Genomic DNA, 22,382 nt, shown 5'->3' on the forward strand with positions numbered 1-22,382 from the left:
GAGTCTGCCGGCCTCCTTCCTATCCAACAATGCATTGGGCACAAGCTAGCCACCTCAAAAAACCTGGGTTTTGAGCCAGACAACTCCAAAGTGGTTCAGTGGTGGCTCCATATGACCGGCAGCAGGGCTGCGCTGGAAGAGTACTGAATAATACAAAGCTGGAGAGAGCCTAAGGCTGCCACAGCCGCTCTGATCCCTCACCTCAGCACTGTCCCCAGACCTCCCTTCCCTCTAATCTATCCAGTGTATCCAGTATCTTGTGATTCCCAGCCAATTTGTAGCATCGAGGAGACTGGTGATCCCTGGATGTGGCCCCCCCGCTGGCTGCCATAAGATGACCCACAAACCAGTTTACTTCCTTCGAGATACATCCAATAAGGTGTTGCCCCCAGCAAGTCTAGGACACCATCTAGGTATCAAATAAAGCATAGTTTATTTGGCATAGACTGAAATGAACCACAACAGAAATTTAAGTAGAACAAAGCCTAGTTGCACAAACTGGAGCGAGTGCAGTTAAGAATCTCCGTTACAATCTAATGACTAAGCAAGCTAACAAGTACATTTCAGAAAGTCTCCCGGTCTTTACTCCCCCCGCCCCGAGACACAGTGGCTGACGGATGCGTTGTACCTTTCATCTTTTAATCAGGTGTCATCACAATCACAGTTGCATTTCTCAGTTACAATGAATATGGTTAGGAAATCAAAAGAGACTAATCTACAGGCTGCTTTTCAAATACTGTTTGCACTTCAAAGAACACAGGGAGCCTCTTTTAAGGCTTTCAAGTTGAATATATGAACCTTGTGTATCAAACAACTAATACTTTGATATCTGTCAAAAGAATAATGAGAGAGTGAACAAGTCCTTGCTTTATTAAACTCCAAAATCACATTCCACGCTGTGCTCAACCCTGGCTGAAACGTTACAAAAACATACAAAGATACAGACGATACCAAACTAACTTAGTCTACGAGATACAAAACTAGGAGTCAGAGTCACCCACTGAGACTGGCTGGTTGAGCTGTGAAACATGCAGATCGGTCATGCCATGCTCTGCTCAGGTAGGAACGTGAAGGTGTACGCTAGGAAACGGTATCACGTCAGAAATCCCATTAGTCCATGAAGCCAGACTGGACAAAGCATTTCAGAACATATGACTAGAAATGCTTTAACAGCTATAAAAGGAGGCTTGATTAAATAAGGACTTTCCTAGGTTCATTTTTATGATTCAGCAAATCGCCAGTCATTCATGTCATTCAAAGAAAAATACTTATTTGTTCAATGACAGTGTAATGACCTAATAGTTATTTACTCCAGTTATTCCCCATAAATACTCATATTTTATTTACAGATTTCTCTAGTCTTTTAGGCATTGTGTTTTCAAAGATGAAGCAAAATCTCCTTCTGCAGTGAATGAGGCAAATTACGTGAAAATGTTTGCTCTATAACATCTATGCTTTACTTTTGTCTTCATTTTTGTTTTAAAGTCATGGTAGTCTAGGCGTTACACCTTTTTAGGGTTAGTCACCATTCACTGTTGCCTATGGCAGGAGTAATTTCAATGCTAGAGAACAGTTAAATGCCATGTAATGCTAGCCTCAGGTGAAGCCACTTATTCTAGCCAAAATCATGCATGGGTAATAAAAGACTCTTCTGATAACAGCACCTGTTAAAATATTTCCATAACATGCAAAACACAGATCAAGAAATCTCTTAGCCAAAATTATTCTTTATCAAACGCACAGCTGAAAAAAATGTATGCAAACACCAAATTTTTTCTGATAGCCTCACTCACTATAAAGGATGGACTCAAAGTAAAGAGCCACAGACTTTTGCTATCCAGTTATGGAACAACTTGAGAATTACTTCCAGAAAGAAGTCAGTTTTAGAAGCTAAAATAATGGACTTCACGCTACAACAGACTCCTTTCGCTCCGTTTCTTTAAAACACAAATGTTCAGTGTCCTTTTTCAAAAATATTTCATCTCCAATTACAATTGACCACTTAAAATATTTTCAATACACCATGGACTGATTTTTTTAAGTTCTGTCTGTACACTTTTTTATTAAACCTCAATACAGTTGCAGAACTGAAAAGGTTGACTTGATTTAAATATCAAATCAACAATAAAGAATTAGTTTTGAATGACAGTGCTAAGTGGACAAAATGCTAAATTGCGTGCAGGTCTCGTTTTCCTCCCAGACCTTCAGAACAACATAAAACTCCAGCTGTACCTAGTAACAAAAAGACATTACTGATTCATCATGTGTGCTGAGTTAATTCCATCAATGTTAAATTATGAATCAAGTAGTTTGATGCCTAAGCAGATAACCCAGCTGTCCCTCCATCCTTCACATTGCGAGTTAAGATCAAACCACTCAGATTCTGCTAACTGCGTCAGCAGAGCCTCGAGGCAGGGCAAGCCACTCTAACACACTTACCTTTATTGCTTTATTAAAATGACTTGTGAAGCTTCTAACCTGTTTTTCTTAGGGTAGCAGATCACAGAAATTGAATCGGACAGCACTATACAGTAGGATTTCATTTTAAAAGCCCTCCATTCAAATGTTAATGAACTGCTACTGTATCCACCTATGGACTGTGTTTACTTGCATCAAAGCTGGCAGGTTAGTGTGAGGTAGTAAAACCATACCCTATCCTGTAGTCAGACTATATTCATATTTAATGGTACCTCAAGAATTTTAATTAATGAGGAAGACAAAAGAGACCAATGTGACTCTCTAATGGAGAAATAGAAAGAAAAATGCAGGTGGCAAACCAAAAATAGGGAAAGGGAAGAAGTGATCTGAAGCTTTATTATAGAATACTAGTTCTTATCATACTTATTTATACTACACAGTTGGGGAAATAACTATCCGCAAATGACAGTCTGACTGACAACAGCTGGATGACTGTACAAACAAAAAGCTAGAAAGTTCAGTTATCCTATAGGTTCCCCTCCGGAATAGTATAAATAAACTATACGTCATGGGCAGTTTGATACATGATACTTTCATTCATTAAGGATGACCAGGTACAATCTGCGTATATTTCCATTTCATGTCACAAGGCTTATCCCTAATTTATGAAAATAAAGCATATATGTTTTGTACATTTTTATATATATATAAATATATATATATATATAAAAAATACACACTGCCGGTCAATTTACCACACATGCACACACACACACGTATATTGTACACACTCATCCAGTAGCAACATGTTTGATATCAATATTATATTTTGTGTACACACACCCTACATCTAGTAAATAAGAAAATCCCTTTTATGGCAATTCTGCAGGCAAAAATCAATACAAAATACTTTGTTGTACAAAACTGCATTTTTACAAGATCAACCAACATTGTAGCATACCCCTCAAGAACGCACTACATCTCTACAAGAAAAAAGAATAATCAAATCTTTATACAATTGTAAAAAAAAAACTGTAAGCTGCTCTGCAACCTTCCTTTGCTAAAAGTTAGATACATTACACCGTTCTAGCAGCAGATTAATAAATAAGGATTAAATAGTCTATTATACAAAGCCATACTGAATGGCAGATTTAAAAACAAAAAGCTTTGCAGATACTTTCACTTCCTACACAAATCATTTTTATTAAGAATAAGACTCAGTATAAAACAGGGAAACAGCCAGCACTCTATCTATATCTACAGAATACAAGGAAAATCCAAGGGAAGTAAAATATTTAACAGTTTATGGCACCTTTACGGCATAACGTTATTTTAAAGGCTCTGTTTCCCTATGACTAATGAGTAAAGGACTATTTATCTCATAGCTTTTATTAAGCAAACTTGATATAACCAACCACACAGTGGCAAGAGACAGAACCAGCTGTTCCCAGCTGCAAAAATGTATTGATTTCTACCCTAAACCAAGATCCTTTAGGTGTCAAGAAAAGAAACAGCAAGTCATAGTCCGGCTTGTACAGAGTTTCCTAATGCTTCTTTTTTCCTGATGTGGTGAATTCGTTCTGTTATTTGTGTTGGGTTACTGTTGCTTAGTAACTATTTTCATGTCCAGCCAGGATGTAGAGATTGCTGTGTGCAGTCGGATTTTCTGTTGGCCTGCTTTCTAACACTACCACCCTGCAAGCAAAACACAAACAAAACCCAAAACAGTCAGTTGCAACATCTGAAGCATGTGGTTTAACTGCTACCACCACGGAAGAACAAACTTGTCGCTCACAGGTGTATAAAGATGGGAGAGATACAGGTTCTCCTAAATATCTTGAGTATTTTTTTCTTCAAATCAGTTACTTAATTTTCCATTCTATGTAGCAACACTTCTGATAAAAATGCTAAAACATCCTTTACAAGGAACAGAGAACTAGAAGGGGCTTCCTTAACCACCATGTGCCACCTGCAACCACAGCACATGCAATGTGTTACAAACTGCCTCCAAGCCAGTATGCTCCAGCCTGGAATAGTTATATCCTGTTCTTCTACTGGGAAGTTATCTCGGAACCACAGTGTTGTGAGGAGACGCGATCCTCTTATCATCTGCAGCCTGAATGTGTTTATACCTCCTACGTCTTGTGATAAGTATCAGCCACTAATTTAAACTCCTCTTCTTCTCCCTTCAAAATATTTATCCCCCGGTGGGTTCATAGAACTGTGATGGAACTGTGATTTTTAGTATTAAGCCTCCCTCTGCTTTTTCTTTTCCACATACTTTTCAAATAAGCCAAATGTGCTGTTTTAACCCTAACACAGTTGGACATCTCAAAGGGAGCCTATCTCAGGGTTAGTATTTCACACACTGATCTCCCATGTCACATTCCCCAAAGAGCTTTCAAATGAAGTCTCTCTCCTAACAGCTTCTGTCCCTGATCTTCACTTCTGCAACTCAGTAATTCTTAAGTGATCCAAGTCAAAAAGGTGTTGCCACATCTCGCTTGCACAAATGTGGTAAAAAAGACTCCTGCTCTACTTGTACAGCGATGCAGCAATACAAAATGAAGGATTTGGCAAATCAGTTGAATGAGATCAGAAAGGAAGAAAATGTTTTCTCGCAAAACTACACTTACTGGAAGGACTTCAACCTTCTTTCCCACCCCAAAAAGTGCTTTGTACCAAGTTGTTACTCAGATATGCCTGTTTTTTATAAAAGTGGAGGTGAACCAGATGAGATACTTCCCATTGCTCTGCATGTTTCGGACACTCCTATGTTCATTGGCACAACACAGAAATGTGACCATTCAAAGGTATCAATTCTAGTGTGCAAGAAAGATTCAGTGATGATACAGCACACACCTGGACTAATACACACAGCATTTGTACAGCAAGGGACCTCAGCAGAAGCTTATTCTTGCAGTAATAGAATATATCCCCTGCACTGCTGGGATACAGCAGATTTCCAGGCCTCAAGGTTCAGAGTACTGAAGATTATTTAAGTAGTTCACCTTGAAAATCCCAGCCAAAGCCAGAATCCAAACCAGAAGCCTTTCCAGAAGTGCACTGGGCACCACGCTTACCATCTTGGATTGGCCCTTGGAAACCATTTTGGATTTGGATGCAATCATTAATTAAATTTTTGACTATTGCAGGCAGGAAACAGTGTCACTGCCTCCCACAGGACTGCCTACAGATGGATTTGTGGTAATCTGGAACAGAATTTCAGTTGGTAGATAGAAAGCTTGTTTACAGAAAATAAAAGGTTTATGTTTCTTCAAGGTGATTACCTGTCTGATCCCAGTAAGCGGAAAACCCTGGTCTCATCTGATATCTCCTGGGTAACCTGTAGAAAAATGGAGACATTAAGGTCCACTTCAGTGGGAAAGTGAGACATATAGATCTGAGTTGGAAGGAGAAAAGACCCTGATCAGTTTTTTCAAAAATTCAAATACCATTTAATGCAAGTTACAGGACTGAATCAGATAGATCAACACAAAGTTAAAAAAATCTTTCATATTTCATAAAATAAGACTTATTAAAAAATTATGTATAGTAAATAGTTATCAGTCTAGAGGACTTGTTGGTAGCACACTTGGAATATTTTGTGCAAATCTTTGTCAGCACAGAGACTGGCTTTCCCCTGCAATTTCATGCAGAATTAAAGGGATGCTGCCAGCTAGAGTTTTTTCATGAGCGCCAAAAAACCCAAATGCCACTTCTACCAGATCTGCGCTGACTCTGTGCAGAACCAGTCCAGGCGTCTCTAAACTGCATGCTTGGAAATGGTGTTGGTAAAAGCACGTGTGGGAGCTTTACCAACGGCAACACATGGTGGCAAGTCAGAGAAAGAACCCAGTAAGCTAAAACGGTGACAATGAGGAGCATAAACACTGTCACCAGTGAAGCAGCTAGAGAAGCCAATCAAGATCAACTGGTAGATGAGGACCAGGAAGAAACTAAACCTGGAAAGATCACTTACTTCATCTGATTTAAAGCTTTTGCCCTGCATGCCGTGCTTCCAGAAGGCCAGCACACTGTCTTGAAGGCACACTGCAGAGGAGAAACAAAATCAGACCCAAGCATAGCTTTTTTGAACTAGGGAAATCTGGGTTTCCAGCAGTGACAATGGGAAGCATGTGGAGAAAATGCATGGTGAGACTTGGACCCCTGGTAGAAGACCCAGACTCTGAAATCACTGTAAAAAAACTGGACTGAAGTTACTACTTGGTCAGAGACACGCTTTTTACAATTCAATTCAAAGCATACCACTCAGACATTCCCTGTTTGCCAAGACAAGATAGACATCTCTGTTTTTTCCTTTACTCCCTTACACTTCTATTCCCCAGATCTTTTTTTCCTAACGATTTGACTTTGGAGAAAACACCAGGAAGTGGTTAAACATGCTGCCAGTCAAAACCCAGCGGGTCACTGGAAATTACAGATCATTTTAATTATATTTACTTCAAAATAGACATGAGTATGAAAAATGGGAGGAGTCTTCCATTCAGGGCCAAAGAGAGAACACAGAAAGCTACCAGCTCTGAATTACCAGACTGCTTAAAATAACGGATGAAGAACATGGTACTCTTCAAGCAGTGTTACAGACACATATATTTTATACGTGAACTATTTTCTGACATCCTACTTGTTTTCCTTTGTTATTCCTCAGAGTCACATTTTGTTATTCCTCAGAGTCACATTTTGTATCTGCTCAGTATTAGCTATACCCTAAATACACAAAACAAAGGCATTTAACAGAATCCCAAGAGCAATGTCTTTCACAACTGCCTTTTTCTCTACATTTAGGTTTACATATTTACCTGTTACTCCTCACTCTACCCTGGAATCAGACAACAGAGAATTCTTTAATACTCCGAATTCCCAAGAGCCCACTTGGAGTATAAAGAACTGCTCACATTATTCCAAGTCAGCTGGTAAGTGCAAGACTTTGGAATAAATGCTTCTGTCTATGAATTCCTTCAGAGTTCAAGGAAAAGGTAATGGCTGAGTCATGTTATGCATGTGTCAGCAGGAGATATTGTGTGATAGCAGTAAAGCAGGTACTTAGCACACGTCAGAATTTAAAGAAGAGTCACAGGCTTGATTAAAAATATCATAATAATTCTTCCTTCAGGAAGATTCTGACATATCTAAATAGTTTCTGTATATAAGAGTGAGCATTGCCTTAGCAGCTGCTGTTAAAGTACAAAATACCTATGTCAAGAATCTTCTGTTAAAGGGAAGATGCCTGAGGAACCCTGAAGTCTAAATTGTACAGAACTGCTAACAAAAATGAGTTGTCTTTCTGTTACTGATTTTGCTTCCAGAAAGAAGTTCAGGTCCTGAAATACAGAATTCTTTAATGTATGTTAACCAAATACTTCTGATTTTTATAGCTTTTTATAGCAGAAATACTCACTTGATAATTACAATGCAACTTTTAGGAGCAAGGCTGCTTGGCATCTATTAAGAATTAGATTCAAATGCTACTACCCTTACTATTAAAAAATGGATGTGCTATCACTTTATATAAAATCTTAGCTTTTAGAAGACTGGTGCAAATGAATGTATTACTAACTCAGAAATCTTTTTCTCCAAAGATTCTTCTCAGTGCTATGGAAATGACCAGGAACAATCAACATTCTTCAATCAAATCATGATACAACTTAATTTTTAAGACAGAAATGACACCAGCTGGAAACATGCGCACGTCAGACATGTACTGCCTGTCAACTGGCTTATTTTCTTAAGCATGTCAGTGGAGACGAGGACACAGCTCACAATATCCTAGAGCAAGCATTTTTCAGTGTCAGGCCCCAAGGGGTGCACTAGACCAATCTATTAAAACCCCTTCAAAATTCATCATTTCATGTTCTCAGTTCCTGAGAACCAGTACAGAGCAAAAGCACTTACCCACTGATTCGATGCAGAAATCAAAGCTCAGCTCAGAGGCCAACTTCTTGCTTGACTTCAACTTCCCTTGTAAATTCACAATTTTCACAAATTCTCAAGAAAAACAGAAAATCAAGTATTAAAACGCACTGCTGAAGAGGATTACAGGTGGCTCTAAGTATGAAATACTAACTTCAACTTTCAGGCACAAAAAATGAGCATCCTTCTCTCAAAGTAAAGACAGAAACCATCTTATAGGTTTCTGTATGTTTTTAGACTTTATTTACAGCCTTCCTATAAATAACAAACTTGGTGCAGAAAACCTATGTGAATGCAATATAAAGGTTGAAATTTAAGCAGGTTAAGTCATCGCAAAGTTCCCACTGCGATATTAACTTCTGATGCATATGAATTATCTATCCTGCTAAGCATATGCAATAGGCAAGTGCCATGTTTTCCAGATAAATTTTAAAATTTTCTGATTTGCATGTATTTGAATTTTCATCTGTAATGCTGCATTACAGATTTCATTTTGAAAGGAGCAGAAATAGGAAAAATAAGAAGAATATGCACATATGAAGAGGGGAAGTGGAATCACAAGAGTCAAAGTGAAAAGATCACTTGTCTGAACTGTATCTATTAGGAAACATTCCAACACAAATTAGTAATGAAGAGAGAAAAATTAACTTATGGTAGAGTTGAAAATCAACAAATGTGGCAAAACAAGTTTTGCACAAGGTGTAGTTAAGCTACCCAACAGATACACATTACTTACTGTCCAGGCAGACTAAGACAGTGTCTCTTTCCAGCTGCGTTACGTGAATGGCATCTAACTGCTGATTGCCTTGTGAAAATGAAAACAGATTGAATTACATCACATCGTAAGTCTGATCTCAACCTCCCTCCAACCTCTCTCCAACTGCTACAGCCTTTTCAGTATGTTATAAGCCTTTTGCCATCTGCAATATTTGTTATTCTTTTACTAAGGCTGCATGATCCCAGAATGCTATGGGAGCAGAACAGGGCCTAAGGACAAGCCAGTCAGCTCAAAGCATGTATTTAATATAAAAACACTACTTTTTATCAGTGTAAAATACATTTTAAGTTACAGTTTAGCATAGCAAGTCAGCTTTCTTCCTGAAAAGGCCCAGTAATGAACAAAAGGAATCATCAAGGGAATTAAAAATACCCAACCCTCTTCTCCCATAAATTCATGTCTGGAAAGATTATTGTGCTGATATTAAACTAGAATTTAATATTTTCCATAGTTTTAAGTAATTAAGTTCTCCATACAGCTGCTAAAAAGCAGTATTTTAATGTGAAAAAAAGTATCCATCAAAGCCAGCAGAGAAAAGCATCTGGAAGATATCAAATAGCTTTTGAAGATGAAACAAAATCTTCTACTTATTAATGACCAACTGAAGATCACAAGCCCCCATCAACGACTGGAGGACTGACAAGATGCGAGGCTGACTAATACGAGGCTTTATACCAGACAGAAGGGAAAGAGCAGTGAGACTGACCCCAGTTAGAAGAAAACAGTATGCAACTACAAATGGGAAGAATTCAATTGTTAGGGTCTGCGTTACAATTTAAGGAATTTTAATTAAGACCATGTCTAAAAATGAAGCCTTTTAAGATAGTTTACACTGAAGTTGGCAGATCATCACATGGAGAACTTGGGATCTGGTTCAATATCACAGAATCACAGAATAGTTGGTGTTGGAAGGGACCTCTGGAGATCATCTGGTCTCCCTGCTCAAGCAGGTCACCTAGAGCAGGTTGCCCAGGACCATGTCCAGTTGGGTTTTGAATGGAGACTCTGCAACTTCTCTGGGCAACCTGCTGCAGTGTTCAACCACCCTCACAGTGAAAAGGGGTTTTCTTATGTTCAGACAGAATTTCTTATGTTTCATATGCTTTAGGTAGAGAAATTGCATCATTCTGCCTAGCATAAAAGGTTTCCAAATGACTTCTGAGGAAAAGATTCAATAGTTACCAGACATTAAATAGCTGCAAGACAGACCAACAAAGTCTTACCTGCACCAATTTCTGTAAACCACGAAGATGCAGAGTTCAAGTTGATTGTCTCAAACTGAACTACTTGATTTGGTTCAGTACCCTTGCTGATAGCTACACACACCATCGGGTACTCCTGCTCTGGTATCACTAGCATTTCAAACACATTCAAAGGACTTGGCAAAGGAAAATCAAAGTGCTGGAAAAAAAATTAAGGCATTTGTAGCATTTCCTTCTACCTGGAAAATAAGAAGCTTAGAACAAAATGCACAAAAAGATACAGAAGAGTTTTTTCACTGCTACCAAGAATCCACTTTTAAGAGAGCATGAGCTGCGAGCAACATTATGTTGTTCAGAGCGATATGGTAGGAGCCCGTTATGGCTAGTATTGGGCTTGATCCAACACTTCATTTGACTTCAGTCATTGGATTTTCTTAGTCAAAGTGTGTCAAGCCATATTTTTAAGTGTCCAGTAACCCACAAATGGGACTAGACTGGGATGTACTTTCCATTACAAATTCTAGGAAGGTTATTTCAACAACAGTATAATGATTAAGATCTTGGGGCAGAAAAGAGGGACAAGCAAAATTAAATGTTGTAAACTAAAATACAATACTTACCTTTATTAACATGAATTTCTGCATTGGCTCATACCACTGTAGAAGAACAATTCCAGACTGCAGTGCCCCACACAGATACTTATGTCCTGTGTATGGATTCCTTACTACATAAAACAAGCAAATAAACAAAACCTTTTTAAGTCCAGAAAGTTCAATGCATACATAAAGTGAAACTAAAAAATGCAGCTATTTTTACAAATAATTTAAGAAATACTATCGTTTTCACACTAAAAATTGTTTTCTGGCAAAGTGTTCAAATATCTTTAGCGATTACTATTGTGCCACATTCCAAATAAACTCGATTATCCATATGCTTAATAACAACAAGCATTCCTGCCATAAAAGCCGTAAAGCTTCTTCCTGGGGCTGCAGCCAGTGGGGGAATGAAAGGTCCAGGCTAAGCTTGACTTCAGGAATCATTTGCAAATATGCCTCCTGTAGACATGGGATATCGAAGCCCACAACTAGGTATTTTGTACTCTGTTTAAGCATTTTCAAGAGTGCAAAGGTACAATTTCTCATGTCCGTTTTTCAAAGGGATGTGTGTTTTGTAAAAAACCCAAGCTTTTTTGAAAATCAGTGGTGCCAAAGACAAATCTATTACTTCACAAGCTCTAAGACTTTTTTGCAGGCACTTAGAACTTGAATGATGGCTTCAGCCCTCCCCAGGCTGACGTCATTTTTATCGTGTCCAGCAACTTCTTTGTGGAAAAACTACTTTTCAAGTTAGCCTCACTAAAGTTGGATCTAGGTCAAAGCTTGAGCCAAACTAACAAACCAGAAAGGGTATTTGTGTATGTGCAACAGCTCTGGGATTCTGTGACAAGCGGTACATTTGCAGGCTGCCTGCATATCACAGTAACTAGCTGGCTCGTGTAGCAGGCTGAAGCCAGCGATCCTAAACATCAACTTATTCATGGAGAGCTCAACTCTCGTCCTTGGCAGCTCTCAGAGGAAATGTGCAACGCATCAGCTGCACTCTCCCGGCATTCTCCAGGGTTTCCTTTCAGCGTCTTGCTCTAGACGGCAACACTGCTAGGGTAAGAGCTGATATGAAAAATACTTGTGTATCGTTTCCACTTGATAGCATAAAGACCCCCTGCATTAATTAGAAGGAAAACCATACACTAATTAGGTGCAGCATTAAGATATAAAGTAGTCATACTGTTTTCTGAACAATGAACTAACTGTAAGTCAATTAAAAGGAAATGAGTTTAAGACATGCCATGCCCAACAACCAAGGCCAGGAAAAGTTGTAAACCTGAATGCCTACTCACCTATACAGCATTTGTGGCATCCTTTTGTATCAGGAATCTTTGTCGTTAAGGCAAACTTCCTGGAATAACAGTTAAAAAATGCATCAGCCATAGATGCAGAGGGTCTTTCATACTACTAACTCAACAGCATATAAAAGTATTTAAGAAAATTTCCACTTATTAGAAATTGCCTCTAAGATCTTTACCTTGGTAATATTTTGTCAGGAAACCTATGAGTTTGAATATGAGCAGCTAATCCTGTTTTTTTGGCTTGTTCAAACAAAGCTATTAAATTATGGGAGTAGAGCTGAAATGTTTTCCCTGTAAGAGAGAAAAGCACAATTGATACCGTACACACATGCACATGAGAGAACAGTACATTTTAGAAAAACGTATGTATATAAAATTACCTTCTAGGAAAATGGATCACATGCGTGAGATATTTCGAGTCCCATTATGAAGAAAAATAAAACAAAACAACAGTAATAATGCATATGGAGAAAACATGGCATTCAACTCAGTTCATTTCAGTAACATTAAAGATGCTCTGAAAATTAGTTTCACATACACAATTTTAGAAGGCTGTAACTATACAATAACCATTAATCATATCAGGGCATTCTCTTTGTCTCTAAATCAATTAAAGTGGTATTGCACAAAAAGCTGTATGTTTAAAGGCACAATCCTACAATTAGCCCGCATGTCATATTATCGTTTTCATCTGTTTTTACCACTTCTAAAAATCCACCTATAAACTTCTGGTCTTATTTACGAAAATATTTTGAATTAAAGCACTCTGGAAGCTAAACTGCCTACGCAAAAACAAGGAACAATGCACAACTTTTTCCTTCAGTATAATCTGATCTACATTATGCCCAAGGAAGAATACATTGTAGTGAATGATGGTTTTAAAGGTTTCTCATTATTTTATTAATTTTTCCTCTGTTTATACATACCTGACAATGACATTAAGGTGTTATTGATAACATACAACCAGGTGCACTTTCGGGGAAATAACTGAAGAAAGAAAATATTTCCATTAATACAAATGTACAGGAATTATTAACCCTGGTTTTCCCTGCCTCCTCCATCTCTGTCACCATTCCCACAGTGACTGACACTGGAGAAAGTCCCAGCTGCAACTACAGTCCTCGCTTTAATTCGCTCCCTTGGACCCTTACTTAGCCCTTTTTTCTGTCTTAATCAGTTTTCATTCCTTCTCTCTTCTACCCCTAACACTTCCAAACTTAAAATTTTCTTTATTTTTTAAATCAGCAGCACAGACCTGAAGTGGGACAAATGGCACTACTGGAATACCATATACAGAAAGATATGGCTTGCTCTGGAATGACAGCCAGTGAAAAGAAGATAATGGTATTACAGCAGCCTACTTAAACCCCATGCAAATTGTTGGGGGGGACAGGGGGAGGCACAGGGAGAAGCACTGGTATTTTCCGAGCCACTCAGAAAATCCTGTATTTTGTGGGACTTACCTACCTGGCTATTTATGTTATCATACCGCTATGTAAAGAGAGCTCATGGAAGACACTGGGACATATTTTTATTTCAGAAGAGGCAAGAAGTTACTCAAGGGGCAGCTAGTCTAGATTTGAAAAGATTTTAAAGGTAAGAAGAACCTCTTGACAATCTGAAGGAGGGAGGCAATTCAGATAAAAGTGACTGCAAAGTGACAGCATTCAGGAGTCTCAACAAAGGAAGGAATAATGATAGCAGAATAAGGACACGGATAACATAAAAAAAACTGAACATATTGAAGAATATTCATAGATAAGGTAAATATTTCTTCCACCCCCATGCTTTAAATATCACAAACAAGTAATACAGCAAATGGAAACAGTGACACGATGCTGAGGACGACAAGGCAACCACAGGATAAGCCTGAAGGAAGGAACACGAGACAAGTTAAGATGCAAATCAAATTACAAAAGTAAAGTACGTTCCATAAACGTGTTAACTGGGAAGACAAAAGGAGGCTAGGTGCACTGCTCGACAGCAAAGGAGATTCCTCTCGGCTACATGATTAAGCCCGTTAACAGCACTGTGATAAGAACTTGTGTGAGAAGCGATAAAGAATATGTTAAATACTATTTTTATTAGATGTACTCATGACAGCAGGTCCCAATACAGTTAATTTTACAGTACTTAAGAACTGGCTCAAACCAAGCTCTTAGTAATGATTATCCTCAAGAACTGATGGAGGACAAACATGGACCCCAGGAAGGGCAAACACAGTACCTACACTGAACTGCAAAAGTCTGACAGACTGACTCTTGGATACCTAGCGTAGCACAGGCACTAGCCACATAGCTTTTAATTAGCAAGGGATAACAACTAAGAGCACCTAGTGTGGACTTGTGCAGAACAAGCAGTATTGGAAGATCTGAATTCCCTTCTTCAAGAGAAGAACTGCTCTGCTGGGTGCAGTGGAACAGTAAGACATGATACATATATGAAAGATCTTGCCCCATATGCCATTTTCATATTCAAAATAAGAAAATATGGGGTAGATGAAATTACAGAAAGGAAACACAGAACTAGTTGGACATAAAAACAGAGTATCTGTCAGTAGTTTGCCATTCAGTAGGCCAAAAAACAGCCTGTAGACATACAGTGTCTTTTTCTGAGGTTCTATTCAGTGTTTTCACTGAAAAACTAATAATGCAATAAAAGTATACGTATGAAACCAGCAGGTGATATTAACCTTGGAGAGACTGCAAGCACCTTGGAGGATGGGATCAGAAATAAAAATTGGAGAAACAGTTAAAAAAAGTCAAGTAATAGCATTTAGTGGTGAGAAATAAAGAAATGTATAAATACAAAGGGGGGGAAACTGGCAAGGCAGAAGCACAGCAGCTGTAAAGCTTCTGGGGATTGCTGTGGCTCACACAGGACTTCTGCCAGCTGAGGATGCCGTCACAGAAAGGAAACTAATTCTGGGATGCACTAAATGTCAAAAGTAGAATGCTAATAACTTCTCTCTGCCCACCACCGGCACATCTAACCTATTAAAAGGATATAAAAAAGGGTCTGGAAGAGTTTAGAGAAGAACATTACATAAAATAAATTAGGAAAATGTACAAGGAAAGATTAAAGACTTCCATCAGACTAACTGAGCAAAGAGAACACTAAGGCAAGGACAGGGGGAGTCCAACAGTAGTTACCACCTTTTTTTTTAGAAGTTTGTTAGAAAAGTAAATTATCGTTCCTCACACCTGTTGAGGCTACAAAAAGATAATCGACTTCCTATTCAACCCTCTCCTTTTGTTTTTGGGTGCACTCTTGTATCTCTTAACTCGAGAGGATTTTCTCACTGTATCACATTCAAACTTCCAATTCTTACCATCCAGCCCTTTATAACCTTCTCTCACTTTTCTCCTTTCCCAGCCCAGCACAACACCTTCCCCTTCTCCTTTGCCCATCTCTAGCTTTCTGCTCCTCTAGCACAGTGCTCCTAGGGACAGAGGATTTTTTTGACTGCTACATGCACTTCCTCTTAAGCACAGATTTGTGCTCAGTCTCTGCAGCGCAGAAATCATCTTTCTCTGGCTATTAGTCATAGACATGCCCACCTCTGGTTTCTGACCTCTGCCATGTCTTGTCTGAACTTGATGCTTGTTAGAGGCCTGAACTGCCTTTGTGAACTGTTGTGGAAACCTGCAGCTACATGTCTCATTCTCAGCATCTGCCCACGCTTCCTCTGCAAGAATGCTTTGCTACTGCTGACCCTAAAACAGCAACCACAACAATACCGTGGCTGTACGAAATGGCTTTGGGAAGGGGTAGCCTTCCCAGTAAAACAGAAGCATCAACAGTGCCAGCTAAGCTAAATGGCTGAGGGTTGCGTTAACGTAGAGTGGAGAAGCAATATGCCATCTAGTGGAGGTCAAATGGACAAAGAAGAAAGGGTGTAATCAGCTGTCTCCACGGAGGAGAAAGATTGTTTTACTACAGAACTCCTTTGAATGCAACGTCACATAAGCAGCATCAAAAATTCACAGAAGTATGGGGACTACTACTTTTAGCACTTCCAGTGCTTACTTTGATGTGAATCAGTTTATGCCACAAAGCTTAGCATGCCCATCTACCCCTAATACAAAACTTTCTTGTTTCATAGTATTGCCAAATCTATTCTGCCTGTTCAATATCGCATTAGTCACCTGTTCCATTGTCGCTTCATGAAGTTCATTCAAATTCAAAGTATAGATACCTTCCTCAGTTCCAAAGATAATGTACTGATCTAAAAAATTTAAGAGAAATCGTTTAATTCAAAAGCTCATTACCACTTCGGCAACAGGCAGGTTTAAAATACGAATGAAAAACAACTTTACCTTTAGTATCTGGATGTATCCACGATGTTGCACAATTAATCTTCAAAGGGCAACCATCAAAGACTTTGGAAAAACATGCTCCCATCTGAAAGACACCAAAACGGAAACCTGAAACAAGTCTGCAGTATAAAGTGTTCATCTTCTGGCACTTCACCAACTAGTACACGCCTGTACCACTAATGCTCTCTTCAGATACAGAAACTCACTCTAAAATGTTTGCTGCAAAACATTTTATCTTCCCCAAAAGCTACAATGCAGCCTTCCAAACATTTTTTATGGACTTTATATACATTAAGAAACACAAAGGCAGATCAGAAGGACGTGGACAATTTTAAGTACCTACTGGACAAGAACAATACTAAGTGCTTATATAATGCCATATGAAGGCAAAACAAGCAAAAACATTCAAGAAAATAAAACCTTCTCCCATGACTACTGCCTTTCTCCATTTTTCTTTATAAAACAGAGAATGCTACTGGAGAGCACAGCCCAAAGAGACTGTCAAGTCTTTGTCTCTTCACATCCAGACTGATTGGTGAAAGGATGTTTTTCAGAAAATATATTTTGTATACAGTACTCAAAGAGCTATGTAGTGAAAAGTAATTAGCTATGATAGGCAGGAAACCACCCCAGAAGATGACAGCTTATTCTAGCATGAACTTTCTGACACTAGAGAGATGACAGGAGAGAAGACTTCCAATAATTCCTACTGCAAATGAGATTTCTTACCAGCACCTTCGGTGTTGGTGGTAAACCATTGATTGCTGGCTTCTGTGGGAAGAAAGAAAGCTTATAAAATACCTCCCACGCACTGATATAAAACTGTACATTATGCTTCCATTTGTCTGTGCTTAGAAACTTTAACTAGTTAGCTAACATGACAGTGAAACCAGGCAGCTGATCAGACTGTGAGTCACAATACTTACAGGAAAATCTCTTTTCTCCTTCTTACGTGGCAGCTGAGGGATTTGTCCAGACCCTTCAGCATTTTCTTCAATGAGTTTCAGCATGCCATCCCCATTTCCTGAAAAGAAGCCCGTACACATTTTTGAGCACCCTCGACACAGTCAAATTAAAAAAAAAAAAATTGTTGCCCTGTTCTCTCTTCTCCCCTGTGTCCAGTGAGGGAATAGCGAGCTCTCAGCTTCCATATACCCATCTCAGGTAGCTGAACCTTTTCAAAGACAGCTGGCCACTCTTCTGCATGCTAAGCTACACCGTGATTAAGGCTTCCCGTTATTCCAATAGTCCCCAGGCCAAACAGGACTGAGAACAAAGCTGTGGCGAGGTCCTCACTGATGCTCCTCCCTGCACATTCATTATTCTTACACTATTCCTGCAGGCAACGCAGGGATGGTATCGACTGGCTGAGCATCCTTGGTTTGGCACAAACATTTCCACCGTGGGCCATGGCTCTAGTAAGAGCCAGCACATGTAAAAAGCTTATATTTAGCTTTATGAACAGCTTATATTAAGTTGTCTACTGAAAATGGGCTCCAAAATTGATTTCCTTTTAAAGGAAGCAAGTTGCCTTTTGGAAGTGTAATGCATTTACCCAAGTCGCTGTATCTAGCTGTAAGCAATCCAGGGCTACTGATGCTGCTGGTCATACCGATGGGGGAAGAATCAGCCTGAGGCCCACAAACAGGAATACTCTGTCTCCTATGAGCTGGCGGGGCTCTGTTTTGCGAGTCGGGAAAATGCTTTATTGTCTGAGACTTCTCATCATCTGGCAGGTTTTCCTCCGGGAAACTGTTTATTCTTGGCTGCAACAAACAAAAGAGATGAAGATTAACTTGGAAATGGCATCTGGAGGCATAAACTTAAGACAGATTTTGATTAAAGTCAGACTGCTTCTACTTAAAGAAAAAAAAGTTACCAGCATTTGAACAAAGGCATTTGACAGCACACTAATCTGAGAGGTATTCCTTCCCTGATGGAAAAATCATGGCAGCAGAGAGACTGCTGAACAAGAGGACATTCCACGCAGCATGCTCTCTTCTGAGGGAAAATACCTAAAAGTCACTTTATCGAGGACAGCACAAAGGCCAGGAATACCCAGAGGCCAGTGAGACTGCACAGGATGCAAGTCAGCGTAAAACGGGAGGCTGCGTGAAGTCTGCTGGCAAATGGCATTTAACAGGATTTACAGCCTAAGGGCATCAGACAGAAGCGCTGCAGAGGCTGCCTAAGTGGTGTCTCCCCACCTAAAACTCCTAAAACACCTCAGCCACTTACCTTAGGAGGTAGTGGAGGTGGCCCGGCTCGCTTTAGGGTTGATCTGAAACAAAAAGGTGCAGTAGTTGTCTTAGTTACACCAACAACACAACCAGGACTGCTTGAGAGCAAAGGCTGGGAATAGCACGAGCCAGATGCAGAGCAAAGACTGATCACAGCTGTGCACAACAGGGTTAAACTAGAAGCCTGAGAGTGGGAAAAAAGCACATTAATACTTGTTAGAAGTGGTTTTTGATAAATTGTCATTCTTTCACAAATGTAGAGGTTAGAGAGCATTTGTGATGAAGGGTATTTGAAATTAGGAAATAAGGATGCGTTAAGGGACTTGTCCTCTGAAGGCGCCCCTTCCACTACTTGTTTTTTTGTACTTGTTTTTCTACAAAATTCCTCCCGACAGTGAAAATGCTGCATTTCTGGATCAGCCAGTAGATCATGTCACAGAGCAATGGCCTCTCAACATTTTTCAAAGCGGCAAAACAAGTTTATTGGACATCATCTAAGGGCAGTCCCAGCAGCAGCTGAACCGCAGGCCGGGCACAGCAGGGCCCCAACCAGTCAGCCCAATTTGCAGCTCTTGCTCCGGGTGAGTCAAAAGCGAGCAACAGAGGAGCTGCGCATCCCCTGACGGGGCTCGGCAGCAATATTTGCACGTCCACGATCATGACTGTTAGATTAACCTTGCCTCCTTGACACAAAATCTGCTTTAAAGCTTTAGGCACGTCCCTATGCACTCTGCTATACCCTGAGGGAGGCAAGCAAGCGAGGACAAGCATTGCTTTGCATACGTTCTCCCGATGATCAGATAAAGAGTCAAGCGTGCATTAGACCATTAAATGCAACCATTAAATGAGGGCTAGCCCTCATTTTTACGAGCGGCAAGCCTGCCCGCAGCGTTTTAGGGAAGAGGTTTTGCCAGCACGCCGCCTGCTTCACGAGAGCCACACGGAGTAAATACAACTGCGCACGAAGGAGGTCCACTCACTCTTCAACATCTTCACTCCCATCGCCAAATTTTGTAAGTAGTCCCCTAGGTAAAATGTTTACAAAAAATAAGAGCTCTGCTCTACGGTCATCACATGCAACCAAACCGATCCGTGATGCAAAGTGGTTTCACAACAAGCATCTCCCAGCCCTTTTCAAAGCACAGGGCTTCTCTCAGCCTCTGCGTTAAAGCCTTTTTCGCGCAGTACATTCCCTCCCCCGTCCCCAAACCACCATTCGAGCTTTCTTCCACACAAGCACTGTGGTGCAGATATCACCAACTAATCTCTCATTCCTTCGACCTGGTATTTTTAAATATTGTTGAAATGCCTAACCATGGTATATGAAATCAAATAAAAAGGAAAACAGAGGGAGCTAGTGGAGGACAAACGGAGAAAAGCCTGCACAAAGAAAAAGCAATGGAGAGTTTCCTCCTTTTAGCGTTATATCCTAAAGACTCAGACTGTTTCCCATTACAGTGGGAATTTTTGTTGCAAAGCTAGCATGGGGTTAAAAAAGAAATTGTGACGAGAGGATCAAAACATCACAGAAAATATCTCTCTAAAACAACGACAACAAAAACCCTGGTATGATCTTGGAAAATGGCAATTTCAAGTTGTGTCTTCAAAAAAAACAGTCTGGACTGCAGATACTTAACCCATTAAAATGCTCTCCTTTGCACCTGATCCTGGGATCCTGGGAAGTCAACGCTTCTGCATTTAGCAGGCAATTCAGAAAGCTCATTGTCTCGATTTTCAACCAGATACAAACTTCTTGAGGGTATGGAAGCATGGTGCGACCCAAATCTTTGCAGACAAAGTGTCTGCATACAGCGCAGACACCCCGCAACGTCCCGCCACCGAACCCGTGCTGCACCACCACCCAGCGAGCACCGGCCACGGCACCCGGCGAAGAGGGACCACAGGGATAACTCACAGAAAAACAAAAGCCTATCATGTGAATACTAATCCAATCAATTTTAGACCACGATATAACTTCCCTGCAAGTTATGCCTTCTGAAGGAAAAGCAGCAGCCAGTTGTCAACAGGAATTAGTTAAAAAAAAACCCACGCAGCAACAAAAACCACCTCCATAATGCAGAAAACATATATAAAGCAGTCATTTAACATGCTACAATAACAACGGGGGAAAAAACAGTGAATTAGTTCAATCTTCGGGTACGATTTCCGGCGTTCCCCTTTCCAGGGCGGTACTTCCCGAGTCAAACGTGTCAGGCAGCAGCGACTCCGCCGCGAGCCGGCAGACGCGGAGAGCGAGGCCTCCCCTGCCGGCACGCACCCCGGCTCTGCCCCTCCGGCACCGCTCGGGATTCCCGGGCACGGATGAGCTATGCATTTCCTGTTTATCCTGCTAAACTGGAAACCATTTCCAAGAAAGCGGCACACGGATGCACCATCCAGAAACTTCACGGCTGCGCTTTCAATGAGAAAAACTGCTTGCTAAGTCCGTGTCTATTCACCTATTTATAGCCCTAGTAACATTCGCTAAGGCTACATTCACTCGGCTTTTAGCACAGTCTGGTACAGCCTTACTAATGTCACAGACAGAATCAAATTAAGAAGTCGCTTTGCAGGGGGGGATATGAAAATGAGAAACCACAGCGTCGTTCCTGCCTGCTCTCCAGCCCCGCAGACGGCAGCTGCCTGCAGAAACCTCGTGCCGACACGAAAGGCCTAAGCCCATCAGGGCCGCGTGAGCAAAACAAGCAAAGAGGAAGGCAAGAAGTCGCTGTCGCTACTGGGGAGGGAAAGGCAGGGCCTAGAGAGCAGCCCTGAACTTTTGCTACGATGAGAGCGAGAAGAGAAAAATAGGCTGGGCTTGGAAAGGCTCGAACACTAGCAGTCTGCGTGACCCGGCCAGCTTTCCAGGGGGCTGCAGGTCAGCTGACAGCTTATGCAAGACTTTATCTGCAAAAAAGCCAAAGAAATTTAGTATCTGATACTCAGCTCCAAATAAAGATGGGAAGCAGGCTCTTTTAGCTTAGCAGTTATTGTAACTCACATACCATCCTTCCCGACATGTGTGGATCAGTCAGTATTACTAAACTTCCCTACTCTTCACTGCAAATGCAAAGATCGCCTTTTAAAGGCAGAATCCAGTAGTTTGCAGCAAAAGGAAGCCCCACACGCATTAAATTCAGTTCTAGCTTGGAGACAGTTGTAATCCCTTACTTCCAACCTGCTCTTAGCCCAGGGGAAATCAGGTATAGCATCTCTTTTCCTAAAATTTTTCATCCCAAAACACTGGAAACCTGTGCTAAAGATTACACCGCTCTGATCGCACATCCACAGCAGACACAGTCACGTAGTCGTACTGAACTCAGTAAAACTAAATCTTCAAAGTTGGTTTCTCCTTTACCTACTTGCGAAGCCCCGAACACAATGCGCCACAGACTGCCGCAGCTACAGCAGCGGTTCAAGGAGAACTGCAGGATCAGTGCGGGATCCCGAACTCAGCCCTTTGCTTCAGAAAATCGACTTTGGCTGTTTTATTTCAGTACAGTGTCCATATAGACACACCACACTTTCCATATACAACTGGGGAGCTACAACAGGTTTAAAGCAAACTACTGCTTATCATGAAAA

The 22,382-nt window shown here is 40.5% G+C and overlaps 1 protein-coding gene across 4 annotated transcripts in view; it reads right to left on the reverse strand.

Annotated features, from left to right (window-relative positions):
- Positions 1-410: 410 nt before the first annotated feature.
- The window catches only part of MAP4K5 (mitogen-activated protein kinase kinase kinase kinase 5), a 66,547-nt gene continuing 44,575 nt past the window's right edge, over positions 411-22,382 (reverse strand). Inside the window, exons 16-32 of one of the 4 annotated variants that reach the window (XM_064511812.1) lie at positions 19,778-19,822; positions 18,796-18,838; positions 18,170-18,323; positions 17,484-17,581; positions 17,287-17,328; positions 16,558-16,642; positions 16,387-16,466; positions 13,165-13,225; positions 12,415-12,529; positions 12,230-12,288; positions 10,953-11,056; positions 10,354-10,531; positions 9,089-9,157; positions 8,335-8,427; positions 6,401-6,471; positions 5,709-5,764; positions 411-4,113 (exon numbers count right to left, since the gene is read on the reverse strand). In XM_064511812.1, coding sequence (XP_064367882.1) covers positions 4,026-4,113; positions 5,709-5,764; positions 6,401-6,471; positions 8,335-8,427; positions 9,089-9,157; positions 10,354-10,531; positions 10,953-11,056; positions 12,230-12,288; positions 12,415-12,529; positions 13,165-13,225; positions 16,387-16,466; positions 16,558-16,642; positions 17,287-17,328; positions 17,484-17,581; positions 18,170-18,323; positions 18,796-18,838; positions 19,778-19,822 — 1,441 coding nt within the window. In that variant the 3' untranslated portion in view covers positions 411-4,025. Of the gene's footprint in view, positions 4,114-5,708; positions 5,765-6,400; positions 6,472-8,334; positions 8,428-9,088; positions 9,158-10,353; positions 10,532-10,952; positions 11,057-12,229; positions 12,289-12,414; positions 12,530-13,164; positions 13,226-16,386; positions 16,467-16,557; positions 16,643-17,286; positions 17,329-17,483; positions 17,582-18,112; positions 18,324-18,795; positions 18,839-19,777; positions 19,823-22,382 lie in introns of all 4 variants that reach the window. The other 3 variants (XM_064511810.1, XM_064511813.1, XM_064511811.1) reach the window with 3 other exon arrangements.

The sequence above is a fragment of the Dromaius novaehollandiae genome, chromosome 5 (genome assembly GCF_036370855.1).
Source record: "Dromaius novaehollandiae isolate bDroNov1 chromosome 5, bDroNov1.hap1, whole genome shotgun sequence".
NCBI classification, from domain to species: Eukaryota; Metazoa; Chordata; class Aves; order Casuariiformes; family Dromaiidae; genus Dromaius; species Dromaius novaehollandiae.